General features: G+C 35.2%; 2 protein-coding genes across 3 annotated transcripts in view; both read right to left on the bottom strand.

Annotated features, from left to right (window-relative positions):
* Nucleotides 1-1,887: 1,887 nt before the first annotated feature.
* On the bottom strand, nt 1,888-4,473 carry LOC110030215. Its single transcript, XM_020732818.1, has 3 exons — nt 4,462-4,473; nt 2,763-3,304; nt 1,888-2,004 (listed from the first exon to the last, which is right to left on the bottom strand). Exons 1-3 carry the CDS (start codon nt 4,471-4,473, stop codon nt 1,986-1,988), a joined length of 573 nt encoding a protein of 190 aa, XP_020588477.1. The 3' UTR covers nt 1,888-1,985.
* A 473-nt stretch (nt 4,474-4,946) lies between these two features.
* Nucleotides 4,947-20,175, bottom strand: part of LOC110030216 — a 37,964-nt gene continuing 22,735 nt past the window's right edge. For both annotated transcript variants that reach the window (XM_020732819.1, XM_020732820.1), the window contains exons 3-4: nt 5,621-5,736; nt 4,947-5,499 (exon numbers count right to left, since the gene is read on the bottom strand). In XM_020732819.1, coding sequence (XP_020588478.1) covers nt 5,196-5,499; nt 5,621-5,736 — 420 coding nt within the window. In that variant the 3' untranslated portion in view covers nt 4,947-5,195. The remainder of the gene's footprint in view (nt 5,500-5,620; nt 5,737-20,175) is intronic.

Raw genomic sequence — 20,175 nt, 5'->3', positions numbered from 1 at the left:
AATAGAAAATAATTAAATGATATTTTTAAATAATTAATGTAATAAATATCATATAAAATTCTATACATGTTGATTATTTATAGATATCCTCTTGCAAATGGAGTAAGGAAGAAGCCTCAATAATTTGCCTTTCAATCTTAAGAGTAAAAAGACTATGAAATATTAGTTAAAAGAGATTACTGAACCTCTAAGATCATGAATTCTATCACATATGAAAGGAGAAAAAGCAAAAAAAAAAAATAAACTCATACATGCATGGTAAGGTGGCAAGTATGTAAAAATTGAAGTATAGGTATCAGATATGTAAATAGTTGATAATTGAGTGGTATGCACGTAAATCTTTCAAAATATTTTTTACATTCTGGTTATACTTTAAGGGTCTGTTTGGGGTAGCTGTAGTTTGTTGAATAATTTGTTGATAAGCTGATTAAAAATAATTTGTTAATAAATTAGGTACGGTGGCTATTATAAATTTTTATTTTTTTGAAAAAGCAAAACTACAGCCCGAAAGCTGTCACTGCACCTAGATAGGTGCAGTGTGAAAACGTTGTTTTCAGCGTTTTGAAAACACATAAACTGCCAAAACACAGTTTACCCAAACAGATAAGGTGAGTCTTCAAAACGCCACCGCACCAAAAAAGCTGGCCTAAACGGGCCCTAAGACTTAAAAGCTTGTAATAACATTCTTCCTTTTCTTCGCTTATGTTTGTATATTTTATTGAAATAAATTGAAAGGGTTTTTCTAAATCTCACTAAGAGCTTGAGAAATTTGTTTGAGAGACCCTCAAATTTCTGAATATCACATAAAGCTACAACATAAAGCTAAAAGTTACTGAGTGATCATCAATGTTGTAAAGTTGCTCTTAAAAACCTGATAAGTATAATTTTCTTTTCTATATTTTTGTTGAGATTAAATAGTTAAATCTTAAATTTTTTTCTTACTAGGAGAAATTTATAAGAAAGCAGTAATATTTTCGTAAACTTAATTTTAGTTACTTTTGGCCAATTAAGAAGAGCATAAATTAAAAGAACTTTTTTGAAGAAATCTTATGATAATATAAGATTTAGATAGTCCTAGATGACGAAGTTTAAGCTGTTATGTTGGAACCCGATCTGTTCGACAAAGATGCCTACGTCCTCGGGAGCAGAGCGGCGAGTTCCTTTCAATATTCAGAAAAGGGTTACAGAATAGAGGGATACCTCCTGGGGTTACTAACAGGCCTATTTATAACCCCAGGAGTAAACCTAGGCACAATATGTAATTACAACATTACCCTTGTACCATACCGCGGGGCTTTGCCCCCGCACCCCAACCCACGTAACTTCCCAATTTGGACAGATTCTTCCGCTCCGCTCTGCTCCGCTCCGATCCAGCGTCTGTCCCGATATGGTATATGAGTCATACCATAACACTTTCATATTCACATACATAGCACTTCGGTGCTTGAAACCCTGGCATGAAAAGTGTATTTTACTTCTTAAAAGTGTTAATAGTACTATTTTTTTGTGTAATTAAAGATTTGAGTGTTATGTGCATAAACATGAAAGTTTTGGAGGGAGATATGTAAATACATAAGAATTGTGTGCTATGTAAATAAATGCCCCTTAATTGAAAAGGAAGATGCCATTGATTGTTTTAGGACTCGCATTAATGACTCATGCTGTTAGCTTCTTATACCTCCTGTTGTACGTACAGATCAACTGCATCTACTGAGCATTCTTATTGTCATAATCATTATTATTAAATTCATCCCAACTATTTTAGGCCAGCATTATGAATTCTCAATTTCTATTATTTCTAGCTAAGTATTGCATAAGTGCTTAATCTAATCTTATAAATCATTTAACGCAATTTCCATCCATATTACCTTTCATCCAGTCTTTTTGCTTTCTCATCCTTAAATATTTGTTTTATCCGTGCTGCAGTTCCTTCCCTTTGGTATATGTACCCAAATCACAGGAGCTTATTTTCTATTAACTTATCTTCAATATGCACCACTCTCACTGTAACATTAATGCAAGTTATTAATTATTATTTAAAGATGTTAAAAAAAATCAAATATTAGGCATTTGCTAATAGCATGATTGTACACAACATACGTCAGAAAACTACACAACCACTTAAATAAATACCCTTATAAAAAACTAATCCTAAGTATGTATGTTTGTATATTTATGTATGTATGTGTGTGTGCACATTTATGCATACACACCCACATAGTATGTATATATATATATATATATACACACACACAACATCCTAGAATCATATGGAGACCCGGACACTAAATCATCTTGGCTCAAGGAAAAGAAAGGATTAGCTTATCCTATATTCTTTCTAAGGGGACAATTTTGGTTAACTGGTTTGAGTCAACTAAAGTGCAATTAAGCTTTAACCAAATTACTCCTAAACCTTCAATACTTCATCCCTTGATGATTTGGACCCAAAATCTTAGGTCCTAGCTTAGACACTGGATGGAATGGTAATGACAGTAGGTTGAATAGTGCTAACTTATTGCACCAATAGGTTATTCCATTCCACCTTGGTAACTTCATGTTCAAGCATGCATACCATGAACAAACCAATGCTCTTGGGAAAATCAAGAGATTATTAATTTTTTTATTCTAATTTTTGAAAAATACGTGATTATAATGTATATAATTACATTTAATATAACATTGTTATTAAAAAGGATACCACAAACCCATCCAAAAAACCATTACCTCCTAAAAGTCATTGCATGAAGATAATAGCAACTTACCTAAAATAATGAAGCCCATCCTTTATTTCGATCAATTCCATGGACAAAGACCCATCCCATCGCGGCCAATAACTTGATGGAGTGACAAGAATGGTTCTGCGTGGGTTGTGAATTGCACGTCTTCCACCATGCATCTGCCTCAAGTTGCCCCCAATCTCATTGTTTTCAAAAGAATTAACAACTCTAGAACCAAATATTTTCCGCAATTCAGACTCAGCTTTTAAGTGTTTAGGATCCGCTGTTAGGATTGAAGAACCGACTTGCTTTTTCGTAGCATCAATCACATTCTCATTTCGTTCTTTAGCACTATGACAGATGTTTTCATTAGAAGCCTTTACATCAATAGAAAGCTCTTCTAGAATTGAATCTAATGATTCTTCGACTTTCCCTTTCGCGAATTTCTGTATCTCCTTATTTTTTTTCTTTTTCTTCTTTGATCTGCGATTAATAGCAGGAACTACGTCAGAGGATTTAGTAACCACATATTGCTGCTTTTCCGAAATATCTTCTGTACTAACGTTAGCAGTATCCTCTTCAGAGCCCTGAAAAGTACCATGCAATATGATAAAGGAAACTTGAAAAGATTTAACAACAAAAAATTAAAAAAAAAAAACTGTAGCAGCTCAAACTTTTCCAGATGCAACCTATAGCTATCGTAAGCAAGTTAGCGAGATAGGGTTAAGTCCAAGTGTTATGTTAAATTCCATTTCTACACCAATTTTGAGAAATAATCGGATTGAGTAAATCCTACCTAGAGCTGAATTTAAGGAGATCTAACCACGATGGTGCTAATCTTAAGCTCCAAGTGCTCCTAACTGTTAGAAGTGGAGCCCGGTCCGGAGCCCGGTCCGGAGCCCCGCTTCCGCTCACCCGATTGCAATGTTTCGTGATCTCCCGCTTCGATCACGAAACAGTTGCGTTCTTTCCCGCCTTGCGTCGATTCGCGAACCGTAAGTGCCAACCACTCCTGCCTTCCTCTGTTGTGAAGCGAAACATCCCTTCGTTCCTTCCTGTTTGTGATAAAAGCTTCGGATGGCTCTCCTTGGGTTTAGAAGTCACGGATTGAGTTCTTCTTCGGTTTCCTCAGGATAGAGGAATGTTTCGTCGGGGTAGAGGAAGAGAAGTGCAGACGGTAGTTCCTTGCGGCTAAAAGAAGAAGAAGATTGTTCCCCTAGGCTTCTTCTTGGTGACTTGTGGTAGAAGAGAAATTGAGTTTATTTCTCTTGTAAATTTATCTTCTTCGGTGTATCTCGGAATAGAGTTTCTTCGGTGTATCTCGGTGCAGAGAGAGAAAAACAGAGAGCAACGAAGTGAGAGATTCCTCTTGTAAGTTGAGGTGATCGACTTGTGTAAATTTCTCAAGTAGTAAAATTTTCTGCAACTCCGTGGATGTAGGCAATTTGTCGAACCACGTAAATTTATGTGTTCTTCTCTGATTGAATATTTCTTGTTTTATTTTTCACTTCATCAATAATTTTCCTGTTTGATTTATATGGATAACACATAAACTGGTGTATATTATCTTATCTCGCCACAACATAAGCGAGCACATAACCTATGACTAAGGCTCCGTTTGTGACTGCTTATTCGCTACGATGGCATTTTGAAAAGACCGCCTCACAGTTTGGAAATTGCGTTTGAGCAATTTATCCAAAAACGCACTTGGTTTTTCACACTAAACGAAGAATGCGGGTCAAACCCTACGGTCCATTTTTCCAGATAAGCGACTTACCCCAAACACACCCTCATAATTGATGAAAAAAAAAAAAACAAAAACCTTTGGGAAATGAAAAGCACCAAAATAAACCATAAGAATAGTCAAGCATGTAACCTATTGCTGAATACGAGAAAATCATCAAAACGCAACCAGTGTGTTTGATATAATTTGGAACAGATGTTAAATATAATTCGCTTCCTCATAAAAAACAATTTTAAACGATTCTCAATTTAAATATTAGAAATAAATATTATTAGTTTTGATTGTTAACATTCATTAAAGAATATTGTTTATTATGATGACAATCCACTGTCAACAGCAGTGGCAATCTAAACCTAGGTATTTACATATCTAACTCCTAAACATTTTACATATGTACCACCTTATCTATGCATGCAAAGGCATTTTCACTTTTTAAATGTTAAAATAGTAATATTTTATAGGTGAAATCAAAGATTTGAGTGGTATAAATATAGAAAAATAAAGTTCAGATGTTAGATATATAAGTACATAGGAATTGGCCAGTATGAATGTTAATGTCCTTGACAAATGTGACTTTGATTTGGTTAATATGAACCGATATCCAGTTCAAGAAAATACCTACAATGTGGTTGGAAATAGCTAAGTAGATATCTTTACACTGCCTTTCCTAAAAGCTTATGACACTGCATTAACCAAATCAAGATTTGCATCAGAAAACAAATAGAAAAACGAAGTCACGCCATAGGATGATTGTCACCACTTTCATTAGGGAGAGTTTGGGCAATATCTTGAGCATTCATCTCACCGAATGTCCGCTTTTTCGCAGAGGATTCAGCCACGTCCGAACCCTTCACATTCTCTTCCTTTACTTCATCGCCGTTCACCGGTTCTGCCGCCGAAGGAGGAGGCGTGGGCAGCTCAATGCCGCTTAGGCGACGATAGACTCTCTCGACCACCTCGCTGATCTCTTTTCCAAGGCCATTATTATCCAGTATGAGCTCCCACACTGCTTTTGAGGCTTTCTCAAGCACAGGCGTTCTGTGAAGCAAATTAAGAGCTTCAGAGGTCAATATTATCAACTAATAAGGATTTATGAGCATATATGATTAGCAATATTTAGAGAAAATGATGCCTGCGCATGCGAAATAAACAAAGTTACTCGAGTTCTTGACGGAGTGCGTCAAACAGCTCCCTCTTAGTCTGCTTCTCGGCGCCTGAAGTGTTCAGCACCTTACTTTGCTCCACCATTGTGATTGTGTTTCTCTTCAGCTCCTCCTGAAATAAAAATGCATATAAATCATCAGAGGCAATATTAGATTATCAATTACTTCTCCAGTCTGGAAATGACCGTCGACAATCAATAATGATTTCAACTAACAATTTAAGAAACAATCTTTGTTTCACCATAGCATATAATAGAGAAACAAAGCACTTTTTGCAGAAAAGAATCCATCCTGATTTCACCATTATGGAGACAGTTAAAAACTAGGGGCATTTACATACATAGCACCCAAAACTTTCACATTTACGTATCTCACACCTAAACTTTCATAATTACAAACATCGTATGAAAAATAGCACTCACTATCACCTTTTAATAGTCAAATCTATCATTTCATCCTTAGATAAAGTGTTGTGTGTAAAAATGAAAGTCTAGGTGTGAGATAGGTAAATTCATAAGCATTGGGTGCTATGTATGTAATTTTCCCTAAAAACTATTGGTTAAAAATAGGCGTGGGTCGCAAAATCTACACCATAAAAAGTTGTTACAAACAACTAGGCAGCCCCTAAAGTGTTTGTAATAGTCAGAGATGACTTGTCCCAACAAGGGAAGCCAACCCAGGAGACCGTTAAAGTCATTGGTGACATGGCCATCATATGAATCTACTTAGTAAACATAGTTTGATGACAAATATAGGTATTCATCTTACATTATCAAGCAAAACAAATTTAATCAAGCATGAGATTGTGAAACAGAATATCATGGAACCAGATTAAATAAAAAAAACAAAAAGGCTTTGCACAACTTGGAATTACCCGAAAAGTTTGATCAATCTATTTAGATTCCAACTTTATTTAGAATTAGAATTCCTTGGTGATTCCACAATATGATCATCCAAATTTAGTCTTTTTGGTTTAAACAGAGGGTGAGAACTAAAGGACCGAAATTTAAATAAGACTATGTAAGTACAAGAAGGGCGCCTTTAGAATGTTCCAAATGAACCGATTGAAGAGACAATACATTCAAAAATTCAAGATGATATCTGCCATTCAATCTCCTTGCGAAAAATAAAGATTCATTTCTTCATATGCTGGACATTGTAAGGCAACACAACTAGAGTAAAAGCATGCCTTCCGCTACAAATAAAACCATTAAAGAGGAAGATTATATATGCAGTATAACGAGTCAAAGAGGAATAATCCTACTCTCTTAGCTTCACCCACAAGATTCATGCTAAGTAAGCTCTCAAGGATTAAAAATGTAGAGCGTCAATTTTGATATTTTTCGGATGCCAAGGTCACCTTTTAGTTGTGCAATCAAAAAGAAGAAAAAAAAAAAAAAAAATTAAAACAGACTTCCTTATGGTTGAATGTCGCACTCTGGTTCAACGCCTAAATGCCTCCATTATGTTGAGTATCTCCACCAACAATCTATCCGTAACACCCAATTTTGGCAATTTCAAATTATACCCTAAATTTTGCATCCTTGAAAATCGATTATATCAAATTTATAAAATTATACATGTTGAATCGATCAATTTGATATATAGCACCATGCATAAATTTTTAACGTATAAGATATAAAATTCTGAAGTTATAAGTTTAATTAAACTTAGGCAGCCCTAACTAATTCCTAAATCTTCCCCGACACCGTATCACCGACTCTTTCCGCAATTCTTACGGCCTATTTGGGGCAGCTTATAAGTGCGGGCGGCGTTTAGAAAACGCCGCCTCACTGTTTGGAAAACACGTTTCGATAGCTTATCTGAAAACGCGGTTAAATTTTTACACTAAACGCAAGTCGCGGGTCGAACCTCGCAGACCGTGTTTCAGGATAAGCTGTTTATCTGGATAAGCAGAAACTGCCCCAAACGCACCCTTAGTCGTGGGATGAATCACGCGACTGAGAGTTAATGGAGTGAGTTAAATGACACATTTCTATCTCATTTTCCCCTCTCCCTCACTTCATTTCACTTGGTTGAAGCTTCCAGCGATCAATCCCTGTAGCAAACGCGAATAGAGATAGGGAGAATGATCCGCACAAAGCCACAACTCACGGTTTAGGGTCCCAGAAGATTTCTGTGAGTACAAACCCCTCTTTCACAACATTTGTGATATTCCTTTATGTCCTTACATTTTCATTTTGCGTATGTCACAAAGCGGTACATATTTTCGTTTCAGGTCGTTGTAGCAAGAGGCGGGCTTTTATCAGAGACTACAAATTTTATTTGTAGGATTCTGTATGGGTCTTTAGCCAATGATCAGCATGTAAAAAGGATAGAAGAAAAGGGGAAAAAAATAACAAATATCATAGAAGAACTGCTTATGTAGTGAAGCCCGTTTGAGGTAGAAATTTGTAAATAAGTTTTTTGGGATTAAATCATCAAAATGAGCCAAGATTTTGTCAAATCCTAAGATGTTTACAAATTCCAGGTTGTTTGCACTGTGTGGTGAGCTCGATGCAAGCTTGGGGAAACTCGTCATAGCCCTGATCCGTCAATTCAAGTGAAATAATCATGTGCTAAATTAAGAAGAAAACTCTTTGTAAGTTTCCACGTGATTATGTGTACAATACAATTGCATTTAGAAATTCTAAATATTATAAATGAATACATACATTGATTATAATGAATGCAAACTTGATTTATCACTTACAATATCTATGATTTTTCTATGTTATACATATGATGAAAATGCCTATGAATTCATTGCTCGCGGGTATTCATTTACTATGATTCATGCATATTATATATGAAATGTCTATGATGAATGCTTATTACTGGAATTATGATTTAAAAATATATCATAAGTGATGTTAGGTAGCTATTATATGAATACTTATAAGTACAAATAATAGTGAGCGACGAGATTTCCAAATCCTAGTATTCAAACGGAGATGAAACTACTAAAGCCATTGGGATCAGATGACGACAGAATATAGGGAACCATTGGTACTGGTAGACTATTACTAACTGGTATGTCGGGTGGCCCAACCTTTATCAATAGTTAGTATGACATTTGCGCTAGGTCACAAACCAATTACATGTAAAAAATAATTGAGACATGTATAACTACAAGTGACATTCCTATGATTAAATTAATGACTTTATGAATATGCATCTGATTACAGATGAATGAATGAAATAAATGTTTTATACAACATTCATAATTCTGTGAATTATGTCTTCTTTTTATATATTTTATATGAATATAGCATATTATACATGTATTATGAGCATGTACATGAGATACATATAAGCATGCATGATGTTTCTTTTTAATCTACAAAATCTTACATTAGTCCAAATTATTTTGTTGAGCTCGTTGTTAATCACTCTGCATTTTTTACTTTTAAGAAGGGATAAGAAGCATTGGGGCAAATAGTAATGTCTGACTTGTATAACTTGCATTTCATAATTTTGGGAGCTTGTACAGACTTTCGGGTACGTATCTTTTTATGTTGGATTTAACTATTTCATATAAATATATATGTTTTGGTGATATAAGTTTACACGCTTCTAAATATATGTGAATGTCAATGAATTATAGAATGAAATATATTAAGTATGTTTACGGTGATTTGGTTAGACTAATTCATCACCCACTATGTACAGATTCTGCAAGTCAAGACTAGTGCTTGTAAGAATTTAATCTGATCAAATCATCTGCCTCAATCATACCATAGTAGACCTTTAAGGAGGGCTAGTTGGAGTGTGACGAAAAGTGGTATCAGGGCATATTTATTGAATGAAAAGAATGATGGAAGTGTGATGCATTTAGAAGAAGTAAGATTGAGATCAAATATGAATTGATTTAGACAGAGCTATAGGTTGACGAATTCATGGTGGGTAACAAAAATGACTTACGACATTATACGCACGATATAATTATTATATAATAGATTACATTTGAATAATAAATTGTGTCAATTGAGATGAATAAGCCTGAAAGAGAATAAGAAGTATCAGCTAAATGGTTTGAACACAAATTATAATCAGAACATGACAAAAGAGGAAACTAGAGTCAATTAGTTACAGGGCATTGTTTAATTGATATCATAAGTGGTTGACAAAATAGTTGCCATTGAAAGATCTTCCACTAGCATAGTGGTCAGATCTGAAGTTGGGGTAGAAATTAATCGACACTTGAAGATCTCTTAAATATCCAAGCCACATACATTCAAGGGTGTTAGTAACCCTACAGTTGTTGAAGATTAACTATTAAAGATCAGAAAGATTCTAAATTGTGTGATTTGACCAAAAAATAGTGGAGTGTGCTAGCTCCTTTCATGTTAGAAGGCGATGCAGGGAGGTGGTCGCAAACAGAACATAGAGAGAAATTTTAGCTGACAGCTCTTCCACAGATTCAATAGGATGATTTTGTCAAAGTCTTCAAGGATTAATTTATTCCGCTTTCAAACAGATTAGCATTGCAAGACAAATTCCTCAATCTGACTCAGAGGTCCAATCCATTTTATAATATGCGACATAATTTACTTCTCTTTCCAGATATGCACCCCACTATGTTAGTATCTCAGAAGAAAAATGCTACATTTCTACGCGGCCTCAGAGATTTGTTGAGGTTGGCTTTAAAAATTTTCAAAATAAGTGATTTCTTAATGTTAGTTGAAAGAGCTAGTTGATTTGAAAATAAGCTGAACTTCTCCAGTCAGAGGAGAAAACCTACGACAAGTAAGAGAATATTTTGGCAGTTGAAAGAGCTAGTCCGTTTGTGTGTTCGTGTTGTTTATAATGAAGAGTCATCGTTGTACTTTTAAATTCAGCAATACTATTTGTCGTTAGGTCGTGGTTTGTTTTAACTCCGGTATCAAAGCACTAATAACAAATAAAAATATGCAATGGATGTCTTCCTAAGAGTGAATAATTATTTTTAAGGGAATTTTGCAGGCAAGCAATTAATCATAAGCAATGATAGAAGGCAACCTAAGACCACTGCAAAATATAATTGACAATAATGAGTTTTTTATTTTTGGTGAATACTCAATTATATGATCTTAATAGAAATAACGTTTGGTGCTACTTCATTCGACATTTGCTTCCAGAACCTTGACAGATTACATTATTACCTATCAATGCTGTTCTAGTATTGGGAAGGCATTCACAATACCAACGATGAGAGCAATTAGAAACTTTGATTTAATAAAAAAATGTTTAGATTAAAAGTGCTGTTAAAGCTGGAACATGAAACCTCAAAACTTGCACATCTCCACAATCTCTTTCTTATGCAAAATAAAGCTAATTGTGCGAGTTGCTAGTAATAAATCTAGTTGTTGCTTGTTCTAGTGTTTGGGGCGGCGAGGGAGCTGCAGTGCGGCACCATGCCACTAACTTTGCTCGTTTGGGGCGGCGGTGCCGCCGCGGCGTCCTGCGGTTTGGTGTGAACACGGAAAGCTCCCCCTTACCTACGGCCCAATTTTGTCGATCGGCCTTTTAACCCCGTGCCTCCTTTTTACCTAGCCCTAACCGCGATAGTAGATCCCGCAAAAGAAGAGCAAGCAGCGATCTTCTCCCCTCTTCTCTTCTCCGACCGCTGACAATACCTAGTCATCTTCCTCCTCTTCTCCGACATAGCTCACGCTTCCTCTCCTCTTCCTCCTCTTCTCACAAGTTCCTCAAGCCAGCGGTAAGAAATTTTTTTTTGTTTTATGCCAATTGGATGCTTTAGAGTTGTTGACGTGTAGCTCTGATTTACTGATTCGTATTTGGCATTGGCATGGATTTGGTGCATGTGTCTTGAAGCAATAATGAGCTCAAAGTTCATAGTTCCTTGTAATTTTGACATAGTTGGAAGTTTATTATGTTTCTTCTGTTGAGCTTTTGAATGATCGGTATATTGATGTCAAAGTATGAATGTGGCCGAACTCCATGTTTTGATTATATACTTGAGTAATGCTTCATCCTTCAGGAAAATCTTATTAGTTTAAGATTTTGTTTAGGTTGAGTTGGTGGCTGTGGTATTTTTGTTGGTTGTGGCTAACAGTGGTAGTTGGTGTTGGTGTTGGTGTTGGTATTGGTGTGGTGGGTGACCTGTCACTTGGGATGGGTTGGAATGTTATGACATTTTACAGTTACAATTTCTAGTAGAATAATAGGAATATTATGGGTTTAGCTATACTGATTTGTGTGTTGTCATTACCATAGTCATCAAAGCTCTTCAGCCATTTGAGAAGTTTTTTATATCTACATCCAAACTGTTTGGATGCATTCCTACTGTTTTTGGTTTGATCATCTCAAACACAATTTAATATCTACAAAAAAAAGGTAAGGGAGATTTCCATCATTAAGATGTTTGGACCTCTAACAGTATAGTAATATTTTTAGACTTGCGGACGAACTTCGGAAAAAAGATGAACTCGTGTATGTTTTTGTGGAGCTTGGTTGGCTATTTTCTAAAATGTTTAGTGAAGTTGTTGTATTTACCATTAACATCTAAGTTGAATTCTTTTAAGATTGATGCTCGATGAAGTTATGGATAATATAACGCATTCTCTTTTGATAATAAACTCATTTAGATCGAGGTATTTAGTATAATTTTTAGTAATTTGTGGATGATACCTATTAATTTGCTATATCTGAGTTGACACGATTGTTTTTGTTTTTTGTTGGTGAGAAAGATCTTATATTTGGTAGTCTTTGGTTTTCTTTTTTTATTCGGGAATTTACCTACATAGCACCCAATTCTTTTGCATTTACCTATCTCACCAACTCTTATTTTAACAAAATCAGCACCATACCTTTAGATGAAAATGCGGAGCTCATTATTGGAGAGTGGTGATAAAGGTAAGTTGGGTGCTTGCTTTGTGAAAGTGAGTGTTTAGGGGTGAGATAGCTAAATGCATAAGAACTGAGTGTTATGTATGTAAATTCTCCCTTTTTATTTATGAGGTTGGGTATTAGTGTGGTTTTTAATTTAGCCTATTTTTTTCATGTCAATTTTTGTAGAAGACCATAAATTGCTTATATTGAGACAACATTGCATATATTCAAAGTCTAAGCATCATTATTGATGGTGATGATTATAAATATGAGTAATGATTAAACCTACGACGTTGTTAAAGCTTATTTAAATAACTCAAAAATATTTTCAAATTGTTCACTCCATTGCAAGGCACTTTTATTTTTTTATAGAAAAGAAGGATTAGAGATGTTATTTTATTTAAAAAGTTTTCACGAACTTACAATAATATCCTAATAAGATGAGTCCATATAGTTCTTTTCAGTTTGTATTGGTCACTCTTGCACGATAGCAATTTTCTTAATTTTGACTGACATTGCCAGCATCCAATATATACTTTTAGTATTTTATTTGTGAATGGACGATCAAGCACTAGAATTATCTGTAGTGGAATTTGTTGCTGGAGGAAATGAAGAACTCGTTGTAAATACGATATCTCATAAAATTTTAAAATATTTTTTGTGTGTTTGTTGCTTTCATTCATATGTTTTCATCTGCCATACAAACTTTGTGGTGGTCTTCCTGCAAGATCAAGTTTGAAATAATGATACTGTTGTGATGTTCATCATCAATTCTGATGACGTAACAATTTGTAACTATTGCTTAATTTCAGATACAACAGGTGACACGGAGTTGTCATGTGCCAATTTTAATTGATAAGTAAAATGATTGAGGAAGATTGACTAGTGCTAAGATGAAGCTTTCAAATTTTAGTTTACGCATTTCATGTACAGTTCCATGATTTTCTCTTTGCTAATTACATTTCATAGAGAGCGAAATGTGACTGGTGGTTACATTATTGAGCAATTGTAGTCACTGGACTCCCAACGCAATTGCATTGACTTGAATTGGAAGTTCATACCACTTGATATTCAGAAATTTGTATTGGTTCAACATGGTATACCATTGCTGACAGTGGTATTTGTGTTGGGTGGTGTGATTTCGGTCGAATTTTTACTGTGACATTTCTGTTGCAAATGACTTACAGTTGTTGTGGCATTGGTTCTCTTTTGAGTTCTTTCTATTTATTTTTTTGCATTATTTTTATTGTTATGTTACATTGCTTTGTTTTATTGTAGTACTATAATGGCTAATAAGACCAAAAAGAGCGGTACACCAGCATTCTGAGAAAAAAAAAGAAAAAATTATTTTTTATCTTTACCTTAAAAAGATTGAACTGGAAATTAGGCGTACGACCTATTTCAATAAGAGCGACAACATATTATCACAAATTTTATGGAAAGTACAGGCTAGGTGTATGACAGGATGAAAATGAAGAACAAATAGGATCAACTCAAGAAGGATTGAAAAATTTGGAAGGATTTGAAATGAGGATCAACGGGCTTGGGTTGGGAACCGGTAAAACGAATCATTAATGCTTCGGAGGAGTAGTGGACATAGAGACTTACGATGAGCAATTTTTCATTTCGTTTAATTTGATTCATTTCATTTTTTAATACTTACTAAAGTGTCTAATATGATTTTGCAGGCGGTGCTCGCAGCGAAAAAATACAAACTCAGCCGACTAGACCCAGAGTTGAAGGAGAAGTTGGATTAGATGTTTGGGGTGTTGTCGCAACAGACAAATATGCATGCGCTCCAAGTAAGACAGGATTTTGTGTTAGCCCTGAGAATGTGGTCTTCAACCTATCAGGTGATTCAATTGACCCGAAATTCAGTACTCCTACAGTTCTAAGCCTCCTTGTGTAGATGGTAGAAAAAAGAGTGAAGCTGCTTATCTCAGAAACCAGATATCATAACTGATAGATACCTCCAACAATGCCCCACATACAGTTCAAGCAACTTCCACTAAGCGGCTCGTGCAAATTCTGGATGAAGATAAGAAAATTTCAAAAGATTTCGAGCTATACTTTTTTGCAGTAGAGTTTCTTCATGATTCGGTCCTCAGAGATTTCTTCACTACGATTGTCAAAAAAAATGAGTGGCATATCTATGACATTTTTATGCTCGCAAAGAAACTTGAGGGAATTTTTTTCTTATTTGCTATTGATTAGGAGAATTTTATTTCATTTTATTGTTGCTTGGGACATTTTTTACTTTTTTATTGTATTTTTTATAATATGCTTCTTTGGGATGCTAAGAATGTTTCTACATAATATTTATAAATGGTTAATATTTGTATGCCGTCATTTTTTATTTATTATAATTGTTTGGGTCATGTTTTCTTCGTGATTTATTAATTCTAATTTTTTTTTAATCTCTGGTACAATATACCCCCAACATGGATTCAGACCAAGAAAGACATAGATAGAAAAAGGCAAAAATCTACTTGATCGTTGTGTATTACAACACGTGCATTGATCGTTGTCCATGCTTCACATATTCTTATATTAGAGACAAATGGGTTGAGGAATTGTTTGTTGGACATCTAATCAGATTCAGCAACATGTTCCGCATGAGGCCGGAGATATTTACTGATCTTCTAGCAGAACTTAGTGGATTTCATGGGTTATCGAGGACAACACAACGTGAAGTGTTGACGATGAATCTCGACATATTATCACAAAATAAGTCCATGTGTGAAACGATAGAACGATTGCAACACTCATCTGAGATGATTAGCAGATCTTTCTTTGTGGGTTTGAATGCACTTGTGAGCCTATATACACAAGTCATAAAATCAACCGATCAAACATTTGCACAAATTCCTATGGAGATTCAACGTGATACACGTTACATGTCGTTATTTAAGGTAATATTTGCAATTTTTAGTTTTCAATTTTAAATATGAATATCAGACATTAATAACAAAAAGTATCTGTGTAAGATTACATTGGGGCAATAGATGAAACCCAAGTTGATGCGAGAGTTACAAATGATGAAAAGATTGCATTTTTCGAACATTGTGGAACCCCTACACAAAATATCATGCATGCGTGTAACTTTAACTATGTGTTTTACTTTCGTCATGACCAGTTGGGAGAGTAGTGCGCACGACGACAAAATTTTTAAGGGTGGTATGCGGAATCCTCATTACAACTTCCCACACCCTCACGGTTTAATGCAGCCGCAAATTCTTTGGTTATTCACTTTGAAAATCGTACTGAACAAATAATACATTTCAGAAAAATATTATTTGATGGATGATGGTTATCCATTGCAGCGAGATTATCTGAAACTCTTTTCTAATACGATATATCATATATATGATTTTGAGCCAGCCAACAATGTTACATGTGGCAGAAAAAAGGTGTATGACAAAAGACATTCCTTCTTACGGGGTGTCATTGAGAGGACTTTCGGCGTTTGGAAGAAATGGGTGGTACTACGTGATATGATCTTACCCATTTCCAAAATAGGTCCAGATTATGATAGCCACGATGAATCAACACAATTATATTAGGCGGCGTCCGTCTCAAAGCGACTATGACTTTCACAGTGCCGAAGAGAATCAACAGCAAGTACCTGCAGAAGCATTCGAGTAACACCTCAGACATTCTCTGTCACGAGATGACAATGATCATTCTATTATTTGTATGAAAGAAGAGAAAGATGTAAATGAAATGACGACTCTTAGAAAAAAAAATCACTGATGTGTTAGTAGGAAAGTCATTGTATTATTTGTAAATTATTCCAAATACTGTAATTTATTGTCTATGTAAAAAATATTTTTAACTAACATTCATTTTAGAATTTGAGCATTCATTGATATGTTTTTTTAACTTACATTCATATGTACTTTACCATTTATAATGCTAGTTTACAATTTTTCGTTTTTGAGGTATCGGATATAAAGATGCAAGAACACCTGTTTTAAAACCTGCAATTTATTTCTAATATCGCAGGTTGCAGCGTAATTATATGGTTTCACTCTAGGAGCTTTAGAATTGTCAATAGTAGTTGGCGTTGGCCAGTTTTGATATAATTTTCCTTCGTGTTTCATCTTTTTTCAGATTGCTTCTAGCTTAAAATAATTGACTAATGGATTTTATTTCGCCGTTTCAGGAAAGATGAGCTCCAGAATTTGAGGAACATCCCGAAGATTGCTATGCCATTGTGGACTAGAGACTTCCTCTCTGAGGTAACGCCAGCCCCACGGCTACGGTCGACGGTTTTACAGATGCCCCCAGAGACTCGTAGAACAGTGTGACTTCTTCTGATTAACTGGCAAATTTACAAATAAAATAATGATGATATTATTGTTAACGTGAAGGTGATGTATATGTCGTCCTGAACTGTCCTTCAATAAAGCTATCAATTCGCGATCACTTTCGGCAGTGAAATCAACTTGACCGTCAGTTCATCAGAAGAAGACATACTATTCTGCGAGTCTCCGGGGGCATCTGTAAAGCTGTCAACCTTAGTTGTGGGGTTGGCGTGACCTCAGAAAGGAAGTCATTAGTCGACAGTGACATAGCAATCTTCGAGATTTCTAAAATTATGGAGCTTATCTTTCCTTAAAGCAGCGAAATAAAATTTATTAGTCAATTATTTTAGGCTAGAAGTTATCTGAAAAAAGATGAAAACAAGAAGAAAAACATATCAAAACTGGTCAACGCCAACTACCAGTGACAATTCTAAGGCACCCCCTAGTGAAACAACACAATTACGCTGCAACCTGCAATACTAGAAACAAGGTGCAAGTTTTAAAACAGATGTTCTTGCATCCTTATATTTGATACATCAAAAACATAAATTTGCAAACTAGCATTATAAAGAATAAAATACATATGACTGTAAATTAAAAAAACATCAATGAGTGCTTAAATTTTAACATGAATATTAAAAATATTTTTTACATAGATAATAAATTACACAGTCTTTGAAATAATTTGCAAATAATCCATTCACCCTCTTACTAACGCATCAAAGATTTGTTTCCTAAGGGTCGTCATTTCATTTGTATTGTCTCCTTTCGTACAAATAATAGAATTATCATTGTCATCTTGTGGTAGAGATGTCCAAAGTGGTACTCGAATGCTTCTACAACTGTTGATCCTCTTCGGCACTGCGAAAGTTTGTTGCTTCGAGACGGATGTCGTCTAATATAATTGTGCAGAGTCATCGTGGCTATCACAATCTGGACCTATTTTGGAAATGGGTAAGATGATATATCGCGTAGTATAACTCATTTTTTCTTTCAAATATAGAAAATCCTCTCGATGACACCCCGTAAAGAGGAATGTCTTTTGTTACACACATCTTTTCTGTCACGTGTAACATTGTTGGCTCGCACGAAATCAGGTATATAATATCTCGTATTAGAAAAGTATTTTCAATATTCTCACTGTAATGGATAATCAGCATTCACCAAATAATATTTGTCTGGAATATATTGTTGGTTCAGTACGATGTTCGAAGTAAATGACCAAAAGATTTGAGGCTGCAACATACCGTGAGGTTGTGAGAAGTTGTAGTGAGGATTTCATGTAGCACCCTTAAAAATTCTGTTGTCGTGCTCACTACCCTCCTAACCGGGCATGACGAAAGTAAAACACATGTTAAAGTCGTACACAGCCATGACATTTTGCGTATGAGCTCCACAATATCTGATAAATGCAATCTTTTCATCATTTGTAACTCTCATATCAACGTGGGTTTCATCTATTGCTCCGGTGCAATCTTACACAGATACCTTTCAGTTATTAATGTTTAGTATTCATATTTAAAATTGAAAACTAGAAATTGCAAATATTACCTTAAAGAACGGTATGTAACGTGCATCGCGTTGAACCTTGGTAAAAGTTTGTGCGAATGTTGGATCGGTTGGTTTTATAACTTGTGTAGATAAACTCACAAGTACATTCAGACCCACAAAGAAGTATCTGTTAGTCGTCTCTGATGAGTGTTGGAATCGTTCATCGCATCACGTATTGACTCATTTTGTGATAATACGTAGAGAGTCATCGCCAACACTCACGTTAAGCCGTCATCGATAACCCATGAAGACCATAAAATCCACTAAGTTCTGCTAGAAGATCAATAAATATCTCTTGCCTCATATGGAACATGTTGAATCTGGTTGGAAGCTCAGAAAGCAATTCCCCAACACATTTGTCTCTGATATAAGACAATGTGAAGCATTGAGAGCGGTCAATAAACGTGTTGTAATACTCAACGATCAAACAGATTGTTGCATTTCTTCGTCTCTCTCTTTTTTGGTCGAAATCCATGTTGGGGTATATTGTACTAGGGATTAGAAACAAAATTGGAATTAATAAATCATGAAGAAAGCATGACCCAAGCAATTATAATAGAAAAAAAATGACGGCCTCCGAATATTGAGCATTCATAAATATTATGCAAAAGCATTTCTAGCATCCCAAAAGAAGTATATCATAAAAAAATACAATAGCGAAACAAAAGTGTCCAAAGCAACAACAAATGAAATAAAACTGTCTCACAGTCAATAGCAAATAAGAAAAAAATTTCCTCAAATTTTCCTGCGAGCATAAAAAAATCGTAGATATGCCATCAGTTTTTCTTTGGCAATCATAGTGAAGAAATTTCTGTGGACCGAATATTGAAGAAACTCTACTGCAAAAAGGTGTAGCTCGAAATCCTCTGAAATTTTATTATCTTCATCCGGAATTTGCACGCCCGCTTAATGGAAGTTGTCTAAACTGTATGTGGGGCATCGTTGGAGGAACGTATCAGTTGTGATATCTGGTTTCTAAGATAAACAGCCCCACTTTTTCTACCATCTACACAAGGACACTTAGAATGGTAAGTGAACTGGATTTTGGGGAGTTCCGTGCTGTGGAGATCGGTTGAATCACCTGATAGGTTGACGGCCACAATCTCATGGCTAACACAAAACTGTCTCACTTGGAGCGCATGCATATTTGTCTGTTGCGACGACACCCCCAAACATCCAATCCAACTCTTCTAATTCGCGGTAAAGTCTACATAGTTTGTATTTTTTCGCTGCGGGCACCACCTGCAAAATCATATTAAACACTTTAATTAGTATTAAAAATAAAATGAATCAAATTAGCCGCAATGAAAAATTGCTCATAGCAAGTCTTTCTGTCCACCACTCCTCTGAAGCATCAATGGTTCACTTCACTGGATCTCAACCTAAGCCTATTGATCCTTGTTTCAAATCTTTCCAAATTTTCCAATCCTTCTTGAGTTGATCCCACTTATTCTTCCTTTGCATCCTGTCATGCACCTTACATGTACTTTCATTGAAATTTGTGATTATATGTTGTCACCCTTCCTTATTGAAATAGGTCATATGACTATTTCTCACTTCAATCTCTTTAAGTCAAAGGTCACAAAATATTATTTTTGTTTATCTTTCCTACAATGTCAGTGTACCAATCTCTTTAGTCTTATTAGTCATTATTGTACAGCAATAAAATAAAGCATATAACATAATGTCGGCACTATTTTTGGTGTAGGGTTTGCCCGTAAGAAGCTGTCGGTCCTCGGAATTGAAATCTCGTCGCCCGCTTCGGAAGGACGTTTAAAAAGTTGGGTTTTGAAAAAGATGAAGTCAAACTGACCCCATAATTTTCATAGTTTAGATGAAAGAGCAATTTACCTCAAATC

The sequence above is a fragment of the Phalaenopsis equestris genome, unplaced genomic scaffold, assembly GCF_001263595.1.
Source record: "Phalaenopsis equestris unplaced genomic scaffold, ASM126359v1 Scaffold000673, whole genome shotgun sequence".
In the NCBI taxonomy this organism is placed as follows: domain Eukaryota; kingdom Viridiplantae; phylum Streptophyta; class Magnoliopsida; order Asparagales; family Orchidaceae; genus Phalaenopsis; species Phalaenopsis equestris.
This window is presented reverse-complemented; position numbering and strand designations above follow the sequence as displayed.